The following is a 10,487-nucleotide window of genomic DNA, read 5'->3' as shown; positions in this document are numbered from 1 at the left end:
TCTGTGTAAGAAAGAGCCCCCCTCTAAACACCCAGAGACATAGTACAGAGCTTAACCACACATCTTACCAAACTTCTACACTCCTAATCTTTCACCAATACTCAGACCTTCCCCAGGTCTCAGCCATTATATTCCTGTGATGATGTCATCATGGGGCTGGACACACTAAACAGACAGCTCAGGAGACCAATCACACAGCTGCATTCCCAACTTTACCCCGTGAGGGCTGTGAGCCTCTGAAAAGTTACAGGGTTTCGGAGTTGCCAGTTTTGGCTCCCGTTGGTCTCTCTGAAGAGCGCTTTTACGCTCCATTTCCCTGGTAACATTTTCAGTGTAGAAGGTTTTTTCTCACTAAAACAATCTAAGAGAGGAGAGTGCTGATTGCTCAAAGAGAGTTAGGTTGCCCTACACTGGGCAATAAGGGGTTAAAGACTGAGTGCAGTTAGCAGTTCCAATATAAGGGTCAGTTCAATACATGGAACCCCAGGCTCAGGGGAGCATTTGGGAAATGATGGTGTTGCCGGCACCCAGTGCCGAGAGGCTGAAAAACAGCTTGAGTTGGTTCGTGACCCGGTGTGCTACACCCAATAATCACAACGCGGTGGAGAAGCAGAAAAGTTTATTTGCAGCTGCAAAAAGGTACAGGGAGAATACAATCTCAAATCCTGCACACAGAGGAGGAAGTTACACAGGCTTTTATACATCCTTTTTCCCAGCATACTTATCCAATAGCAAGCTGCCCCAAGTATCCATATAGCCAGCCAATCCAGTTCCCAGCTAGTTCCCTGAGTCTGTGTATCATTTGTTAAACTATACATAAAGCTGCTTTATTCAGCATTGTTCTTCCATATCTCCCCTGTTTGGCCTTGCTTAGTTTCAGGCAGTCTGACTCTGCAACATACTGTTGCAGATTCTCAGCATAACTGCTGTGTGTGCCTCCAGGCGGGGGGGCCAAGGACACTTGGGCCTAGTACGCAGAGCTGCTGCGAGTGCCTCCAGGCAGGAGGGGGGACCAAGGACACCTGGGCCTAGTGCGAGGGGGCTTCATCGACACTCGTGGTCTTCCATCCCCTCGAGTTACCTAGTGGCCATGCCCCAGTGTCCCCAACAATGGGGATGACACAGCCATAGGGAAGGACTAAGGGGGGAGACAAGCTCAGGGAAAAGTTTGGGCATGGGGGAGTCAGTCATAGCCACGATGCTCGGCTCTACCCTCTCCCCATTGTCATTCCTGGCCTAGTTACTCCAGTGCCAGGGCCCTTCCCAGCTGGAGTGACAGCAGATCACAGCATGTATAACTTCTTCCCATAACCTCCCCATCGCCCTTCACACAGGGAGTAAAATCAAAGCAGGGAATGACAGTGGCCTGGGGCTGAGGCAGGTGCTCACCTCACTCCTTTAAAGCAAGCCTAGATGTTCACACTCATGTGTCTGTCCCACAGGGGGATGTGAGTGGGCCTCCATCCAGACACACGACCTTCAGCGGTTGCAAAGGCTAGAGTGGGGCAGTGTTAGGCCCTGATTCTACAATGAGCCCTGCACAAACCAGCCCCTGCATTTACTCAGACCTCCAGTAACTTCAACAGGCAGTTGGGAAGAGTAGCTGAGTTCCAGAGAGCTCTGCACAGGTGCAAGTAACACCAGCACAGAGAGACCATTGCATGGTCAGGGCTTAGAAACCACCTTCCCACCCATAGCCCTCCCACACAGGCAGCCAGCAGAAAAAGCAAGCCCAACCATGTTCAGAACACACTACAAGTCTTTCTACCTGGTAGCTACAATCCCTAATTATGCAGGCAGTAGTGCCCTGGAAAGATAGCCAGTTGGGGGCAAGAAGCATCTCTTTCCTTTTCCAATTTCTCCTTTTAATATTCAGACCATTGGAGTGTAGCAAGTGTGATCTCTATGCTCACACCTTGGATCCTCCAACAGGCCTTTGGATTAAAGACTTGAGCCCATGGGTGAATCATGCTGGGGTTTGCTGAAATAACTCACTGCTCCTTGTGCCATAAATACTGTATCTGGTGGGTTAGTCAGTTACTGCATTTGCTTTGTATAACTTAAGATTGGTCCAGCAACTTTTTTGATGTGGTATCTTACGGCTGACCCTGGCTTGAGGATGTGTTAGAACCACCCCTTCCCTATGGAAAAATTAGCTGTAAGGGCTGTGCTGGGGAAATGTAGGCTGCAATGCTCTTCATGGTGTAAAGAAAATCCAGCTTCTTTCCAAGTTTGAAGCAAATATCTGCTGATGTGAAATCCACTCATTGACCTCACACATTTTATTAGACTTGGACTAAAGAGGAAAGAGCTTCACTGGGCTTGAACACAGAAGTCAGATTAGCTGACCAGTACTCCTGCAGTCTGTACTTACTCTTCCATATCCCTAAAAGGAGGAGGCTAAGACCTTTACTCACTCCAGCAGGGCTCCACCTAGCTATTGCTTTTACTCACTCTTCCCCGTGAGTTTGCTGGAGGGGCCATTTTTAATCCATAACAGAGCAGGGATTAAAACACACCTCCAGTTCCACAGGCAGACTAGCTTCAGTAATTGCTCCCTGTCAGTTAGGGAGTTTCTGACTTTTCTGCAGAAAAGGACCTAGGGGTTACAGTGGACAAGAAGCTGGATAGGAGTCAACAGGGTGCCCTTGTTGCCAAGGCGGCCAATGGCATTTTGGGCTGTATAAGTAGGGGCACTGCCAGCAGATCGAGGGATGTGATCGTCCCCCTCTATTTGACATTGGTGAGGCCTCATCTGGAGTAGTGTCTCCAGTTTTGGTCCCCACATTACAAGGAGGTGGTGAAAAAATTGGAAAGCGTCCAGCACAGGGCAACAAAAGTGATTAGGGGACGGGAACACATGACTTATGAGGAGGGGCTGGGGGAACTGGAATTGTTTAGTCTGCGGAAGAGAAGAATGAGGGGGGATTTGATAGCAGCTTTCAACTACCTGAAAGGGGATTCCAAAAAGGATGGATCTAGACTGTTCTCAGTGGTAGCAGATGACAAAACAAGGATCAATTGTCTCAAGCTGCAGTGGGTGAGGTTTAGGTTGGATATTAGAAAAAAACTTTTTCCACTAGGGGGGTAGTGAAGCACTGGAATGGGTTACCTCGGGAGGTGGTGGAATCTCCTTCCTTTGAAGTTTTTAAGGTCAGGCTTGACAAAGCCCTGGCTGGGATGCTTTAGTTGGGGATTGGTCCTGCTTTGAGCAGGGGGTTGGACTAACTGGCCTTCTGAGGTCCCTTCCAACCCTGATATTCTATGAAGAGCTTGGTATCCTCAGTCGATTGGAGAACAAGGCAGGCCCTTTCCAATGAGATGACCACTTTGTTACTAGTCTCCATCTCTGGGAGCAACACAGCCATTCCTGCTCATGATGCTGTTGCAGTGCTGAACCCGAGAGACCTTTCTATCCTAACTCAGGCTTGAGCTACTAAGGAACAGTGATGGAGCTGCCTAGATGACACTACCTACTTGTGACTTCAAGCACAGACAGAAGCTCTCAGGAAAATGCATTACAAGCCCAGCACTGGTCTGATTATGGATCTCCCACAACCCTGAGCCATGTGCCTGTACGGTTATTGACCAGGCTAGGTTTACACTAGGAAGTAGGAAAGGTTAGGCAGGTGCTTGGCTAACAGCAGGGAGGAAGGACGCAGGCTGGCTGATGTCCATGCTTCAGCAAGACTGGCTGCTGCTCTCTCTTGCAGCTGGTCTCCCTGTGTGTGCGCGCAGGGGTGCGTTTTGACAACTCCAGGCAACTGGGATTTAACAATTCACCATTCCTTTTCCTGAACACTTCCAACCTGTTGAGCTTCTTACACTGGATTAGAGGCAAAGCCTGGCAGTCTCCCACCACTGTATGTGACCCTTTTAACTTCGCTCATTACCAGTAGTAGGTTCTCAGCTCTCCACACACCCCATTTCCTCTCAAGGCCATAGTGCCGTAACACACTGGGCTCTTCCCTCTGTTACTTGGTCTCACAGTCTGTATTGTTGCCTCACTACACACTGGAAGCCAGATGAGTGCTCTCAATGGGCTGTTGCCTCCTTCTACATGAGAAAAGTCTCAATGGAAGAGAGTCAAATGGAGGCACCTGAAGAGATGCCTTCACCCAGGAGACAAGCTCAGCCATTCTGGAGCCCTGCCAGAGAAAAAGTAGGTGCAAGGGTGTGTGTGTGTGAGAGAAGAAGAGGGGGATGGGGTCATCTGTACAGTAAATGTTTGTAGAGAGCACGAGTCGGGGAGGGAATCACATTAAGCAGACAGGAATTTGAATGCAGTTGCAGTTTATTGGGACATTAAACCCTAGTTTTACACATTACACAGCTAGGAAAAAGATCAAGCTCAGGAGCACTTCCTATGTACGGAGGAAGACAGCTGTATGTATGTCCTGAGAGAAGCAGACTAGCCCTGCAAGGGATGCAGTCCTGCATGACTAGTGATGCCACCCTGTAACTTGTGATACATGGTTATGGGGAAGTGTGCGTGAGAAAGGACATTCATGTTCTGTTCCTTCTGCAGAAGGAAGAGGTGACCTCAGCCCACCATCTGCCAAAGCAGGACTACGGCCTCAGCGAGGAGACCCCACACTAGCTATGCAGGCAATTCAGCTGGATTCCTTCCAGCAGCAGGGGGAACCCTTCAGGCCTCCACCTTCTTTCCTTCCTCCACCAGCTCATCAGGACACTGTGGGGAGTCTCCCACGGGAGTGAAGGGTCCCACAATCCAGTCCAGGGGAATGTTCTGCATCACGTATTCCAGGAGCTCATCCAGGGACTCCTGGGCCTTGGTCACCATCTCCCGACTCCGGGCAAGGGCACTGCTGGACAGATCTTGGAAACAGCCAGCACTGGAGAAGGACACCTGGAGCTCTTGTATACTGCTCGAGACCTGCTGGGCCTTGTCCTGGATAGTGCTGGGAAGGCCCTGGATGCTGCCCAGGAGAGTAAGGCAGGTGGTTTTCAGTTGCTGGGTGAGGCTCTGGGACATGGCTAGAGCCTGAGCTTCAACCTGCTGGAAGGAGAAAGAGACTGGAGTATCTGCAAGTTTCCCCTACAGATGGGGGGAGTTCACTGGAGCAAGGCTGTGAGGGCGAGAAGGAGGAGAATACCTTTGCGGAGTCAGGATCCTCCTGCCCTTCCAACTTCCCCCTGCAGTACTGGAGCCACATCTGGTACAGACGGTCCTGGCCATTGTGAAGCTTCTGATCTACGGCCTGCTTGGCATGGCTGATCTGCAGGAGGAGAGGGCAGTTAGCTGGGAAGAGCAGGAGGCGGCTGGCCAGGGAAGCTCTCCCACAGCTAGGTGTGGGCAGCAGGCAGGCAGCACTACTGCAGCGACACAGCTGGGCCCAGGAACAAACAGTGCCAATGGTACTGAGCATGGGAGGCTGCAGAGACCATGTCAAGGTTCCTCCCTGACTCTGAACTCTAGGGTACAGATATGGGGACCTGCATGAAAACCTCCTAAGCTTACTTTCACCAGCTTAGGTTAAAACTTCCCCAAGGTACAAATTAATTTTACCCTTTGCCCTTGGAATTTCTACTGCCACCACCAAACTCTAACTGGGTTTACTGGGAAACGTAGTTTGGACACGTCTTTCCTCCCAAAAACCCTTCCAACCTTTGCACCCCACTTCCTGGGGAAGGTTTGGTAAAAATCCTCACCAATTTGCATAGGTGACCTCAGACCCAAACCCTTGGATCTTAGCACAGTGAAAAAGCATTCAGTTTTCTTACAAGACAACTTTTAATAGAAGTAAAGGAATCACCTCTGTAAAATCAGGATGGTAGATACCTTACAGGGTAATTAGATTCAAAACAGAGAATCCTTCTAGGCAAAACCTTAAGTTACAAAAAAGACACACAGACTGGGATAGTCATTCTAGTCAGCACAAATCCTTTCTTAGCCATTTAAAGAAATCATAATCTAACACATACCTAGCTAGACTACTTACTAAAACGTTCTAAGACTCCATTCCTGTTCTGTTCCCAGCAAAAGCAGCATACAGACAGACACAGACCCTTTCTGTCTCTCCCTCCTCCCAGCTTTTGAAATTATCTTGTCTCCCCATTGGTCATTTAGGTCAGGTGCCAGCAAGGTTACCTTTAGCTTCTTAACCTTTTACTGGTGAGAGGACTTTTCCTCTGGCCAGGAGGGATTTTAAAGTGGTTTACCCTTCCCTTTATATTTATGACAGACCATGACCCACAGCAGCTACAGGGCAGGGGAGAGGGGTCTTGTTCCTACCAGGTCAATGATTTGCTGGAGCTGGGAGAGGGCCTCCAGGGTGCACTGCCTGGCTTGTCTCATCTTGCCCAGGGCGTGCTGGTAGGCTCGCTGGCGCAGCGTGCTCGACAGGGAACCCAGACGCACGTAGTAAGTCCGCTGCTCTGCGGGAGCCTCTCCAGACCCCTCCAGGGGAGTTGTGGCAAGCTCAGCTGGAAGGGGGAAGGGGTCAGTTGGCAGCAGTGGTGCAAGTCAGGCAGTAAGGTCAGGTACGCCGCACCATTAAGACATTTGTTGCTGGGATGACGTACTGAAATGACGTTCGGTATCCACTGAAAACCGCAGGGCTCTCAGGAACCGCAGCAGCGAAAGGAGCAGAATGCTGGCACCTCCTCCGGTGTGTCTGTACCGCCCCCAGCTGGCCCCCCACCAGCCCTTTCACGTAGTTGCATCTCCTGTCTGGAGTCTGTAGAGCCCCCCCACACAAGGCAGGGTGGGGTCACTTGGGGGGAGTCATGTGCTTCCCCCCCCCACGCTTGGGTCCCTCCCATGAGTCGCTGTACTGGTAAGAATTAAAACCTACGTGTACCACTAGTTGGTACGGCCAGGATACAAGGCAGGGATGCGTTCAGCCCTCCCAAAGCTTGTGACCAATGCAATCTTTCCCAGGGCACGTTTCGGTGCCCTGCAGCACTGACCAGTAAGGCAGCAGGTAGCTGCACAGGGAGCAGCATCAGAGGCATCAGACAGGGCGAGCGGAGGGCCCAGCATGAAGCAACTAAGGGAGGGCTAGGAGCCAAGCTAGGTCGCAAGCTAGCCCGAAGGAGAGGTGGCTCTTCTGGCAGCTCAGATGTGAACACTGAACAGCTGTGAATCCAAGCCGTGCCCGAAGACACCAGGGTCACATTGGTTTGTATTCAGCAGAGGGGATCTTACCAAGCTCCTCCTCCGTCATGGGGAGGTAGTAGTCCACCAGCTGCTCAGATTTCCCCAATGCTGTGTCTATGCCACTTGCAGCCATCTGCCCCATGCGGGAGCCCATCACTGTGCTCATGCTGCTGGTCATGGCAGATTTGGTCACCTCCACGCTCTCCTGGACAGCCCCTTGGGCCATGCCTACCATGCTGGTCACTGCATCCTTGGCCTCAGTGACAGGGCTGCAGACTGCATCCTTGACACCCACCATTGTGGCACGCACGAGGTCTTGGGCATCCAAAGCCACCTAGAGGAAAAGGGGTCAGAAGAGAGGTCACTGAACACCTAGCGGAAGTGAAGGGCCCACAGCCTCACCCTGCTCCAGCCGTGACACTCGTGTGGTTACCTTCTCAATCGGCTGCTGCAGGATGGGCAGCTGCTCCTCTAGTCTGTCCAGACTCCGACAGGCATATTCATTGGCTGCTGCAACTGAAACACAACCACAGAACTTGTTCCCTTAATTCCTTCATGTGCACAGATCTTGTGGGGCTGCTAATCTGTGTACATTGGAGGACTGGTGTTCCGAAGCAAGTGTCCCCAGGTTAGTGATGGGAAAGCCAAGGAAGAGGGGTTGGGCAAGTTGCCCAAGGCTATGGAGCCAGTCTGTTTCAGAGCCAGGTTTAGCACTCAGGAGATCCGGCTGCCAGTCATCTGTTCTGACACCCTCTGGAGAAGCTGGGGGTGGATGGAGTTTCCAGTACCTACAATGGGCTCAGATCCCTTCAGCATTGGAGCTGCTTCCTGTGCCCTCTAGCAGGTATTGCTCCATGGCATTAGGTGCCATACACAGTGCATGTGGCTGTGTGGTACTGGGCCAGCTATGCACACCAGGGATTGTGCCTGGGCACTGCCTGCCTCTAGGCCGGCCCAGCTCAGCACCAGTACCTGAGCAAGAGTCCCCAACAGCAGCTGCTGCAGTCCTCAGAGTCTCTCCACACAAGGCCAATGCCTTGGACAGATCACGTTTAGGAGTTCAAGGGAGCAGGAGAAAGGACTCTGTGGATTCCGTTTGTGGCCAGTTGGAGGCCGAGTTCAGTAGTGGGCCTAGAGCCACTGTAGGCTGAGCCTGTCCCCAGACCCACCTCCCCCGCAACACACACAGGAGTGTTCCTGTCTCCCTTCCCTTACTCACACTGTGGCTCCAGCTGGTCCAGGATGGGCCGTGCCCCGGTGATGGCAGCAGAGGTGATGGTCCTCACCCCAGTCTCTGCCACCTCACATATCGCTTTGATAGCTGGGTGGGTCTCTTTGGTGGCAGCGTAGCTGGCAGAGGCCATCTCACAGGCAGAGCTGACCAAGGGCAGGCCAGCCACCCTGTGCCCTGCAGTCTGAGGGAGGGAAAGAGGAGTCAGCTGAGGAAGAGCTCCTGGCTTCTCAAGGTGCCCCTCCTGTCTCTTTCCCTCACAACTACTGATTCTGTAGGAGACTGTCCTCAGAGCTAGGCAGTCTCTGGTCCCTGTCAGGAGGGGTTCAGTGGCCTGCCTGTGACATTAGTTACACACCCAGAAGCCTGGTCCCATGAGAACAGCTGCCTATATCCAGCAAGGTCTCAGGAACGCTGCTTTCGTCCTGGCACACCCACCAACAAAACAGAACTGTGTCACGGTCTCGTTCCATCAGTGAGAGCAGGAATGGAGAGACCTTTTGTCTTTCCTAGTGCAGTCTCTCCTGATCAGGTACCATGTCTCGCTCTAGCACCCGGTACAATGCCCCTACTGGGCATTATAATCAGCGGGATTTGCCAGTGTTCGAGTGGAGACAGCATACAGAGGGTCACCCGTGCCGATGCTCCTCCTGGCATCAGGGGGCACTTGTGGGCAGTGACTACGGCACTCTGAGAACTAGAACTTGGAGCTTTAGCTAGTGTTGTGGTTACGAGTCCCTGTCTCCAGCAGTGGAGACATTCAAGCTAGAACAGCCCTTCCAGCTGCCAAGCACACCTGCCTCCCCAGGAGGGACCCACCTGTTGCTCCTCTGCCTGGATCTCCACCTGTGGTTCATTTTCCTTAGCAGACATGGTGGAGTGAGATTTCCCTGCAAGACCCAAAAAGGAATATTGAGTGGCTACAGCAAGAAATAAAATCAATATTGTGTAGGAACACCAAGAGAGCTGCTCCCGGTCTGTTTTCTCTAAGAGCCAGGCCAGGTTGTCCCCCTGCAGTAAGTCTCTCTCTACAGAGAATAGGCCAGGGCCTTAAACCTTTGATCTAAGGCAGGCTCAGATACAGCCAGTCCCTCAAGCCCAGGGATGCACTTGTAATCCACACATCTTGTGGGTGTGTTCTTCTGTCCCATGTCGTGGCACCAGGACCAGTTAGAGAGGCAGAGATTAATTTATCGGCTTTACGGTCTTAGCTAAGAGCCTTATGGTCCAGAGGTCCCAGGTTTGATCCTGCCCATTACCAGGGTCGTTTGGCGTTACACACTCCCAAAGCTTCTCCTCAGACTTCTAGACCCAACAATGCCTCCCAAGGGGAGCACCAGGACACCTGCACAGCTCATCAGAGGCACCCTCCTAGTTTAGTCTTTTCCCAGATAGTACCGGGGCTAATTCCATTCGTCCCAGAGTACAATCACTGACAGAAGTTATCCTGCTGAAGGTAGTAGCCATTGACTACACACACAGAACACTGAATTGAGAAGGTACCACTGGGGAGCCTTCAGGGACCTCTTGAGTGAGTAGTGTAGGAGTCTCCCTGGATACGGAATTATATAGGAGATGATCATAATGGTGCCTTCTGACCTTAATATCTATGAGTCCACATGCCCACTATGGCAGGCAGATGCCCACTATGGCAGGCTGGTTATTTTAAAGCCAATTTAGCTGGTAAAAATACAAATATTTTCTACTGTCCGTTAGAGACTAGTCTGGAAAAGAAACAGATTCTAGTTCAGGTAAGTTGACACCATAACTCCTAGAGGCGAGAGTGAGACCACTAACTAGAAAGCTATGGCTAGGAAGCATTTCCCTTATGGGAAGGCACCAGGCCTGTTTTCCTTTAGTGTTTCCTGCATTATCTGTTTCAGATACATCTTGGTTACCCAGCACTCCAGTCTCAGCTGAATCAGCCACCTCAGTCAAGTGTTTCCACCTGCAGATCATTAGGACAAGCCAGAACTCAGACCACAGCCAGCAGTCCCAATCCCCATCCCTGAGTGGGAACAGCATAGCTTTGCTCAGGTAGAGAGGTAAGTGGGAGATTTTCCCCTAGTCCAAGCTCTAATTTAGTTCTCCTTCTTAAATATTCTATTCTCCTCTAGGGAAGCCTCCATCTCC

At 51.5% G+C, this 10,487-nt stretch overlaps 1 protein-coding gene across 1 annotated transcript; it reads right to left on the bottom strand.

Annotated features, from left to right (window-relative positions):
* Positions 1-4,580: 4,580 nt before the first annotated feature.
* On the bottom strand, positions 4,581-10,313 carry LOC140912142 (perilipin-3-like). The gene is made up of 8 exons (XM_073346308.1): positions 10,253-10,313; positions 9,174-9,244; positions 8,343-8,538; positions 7,557-7,639; positions 7,172-7,457; positions 6,257-6,447; positions 5,118-5,240; positions 4,581-5,020 (listed from the first exon to the last, which is right to left on the bottom strand). The coding sequence occupies exons 1-8, from the start codon at positions 10,311-10,313 to the stop codon at positions 4,649-4,651; spliced, it is 1,383 nt and encodes a 460-aa protein (XP_073202409.1). The 3' UTR covers positions 4,581-4,648.
* Positions 10,314-10,487: the final 174 nt, after the last annotated feature.

This window comes from Lepidochelys kempii, chromosome 5 (genome assembly GCF_965140265.1).
Source record: "Lepidochelys kempii isolate rLepKem1 chromosome 5, rLepKem1.hap2, whole genome shotgun sequence".
Classification (NCBI taxonomy): Eukaryota; Metazoa; Chordata; order Testudines; family Cheloniidae; genus Lepidochelys; species Lepidochelys kempii.
Note: the sequence above shows the minus strand (reverse complement) of the source record. Positions and strands in the feature narration are given on the sequence as shown.

Excerpts from the sequence above, each read along its gene's own strand:
- LOC140912142 (XM_073346308.1), bottom strand. The coding sequence starts at position 10,313 with ATGATCTGCAGGTGGAAACACTTGACTGAGGTGGCTGATTCAGCTGAG. Across the intron at positions 8,539-9,173 it reads TCCAGGCAGAGGAGCAACAG|ACTGCAGGGCACAGGGTGGC; the intron begins GTGGGTCCCTCC and ends TCCCTCCCTCAG. Across the intron at positions 7,640-8,342 it reads GGACCAGCTGGAGCCACAGT|TTGCAGCAGCCAATGAATAT; the intron begins GTGAGTAAGGGA and ends GTTGTGTTTCAG.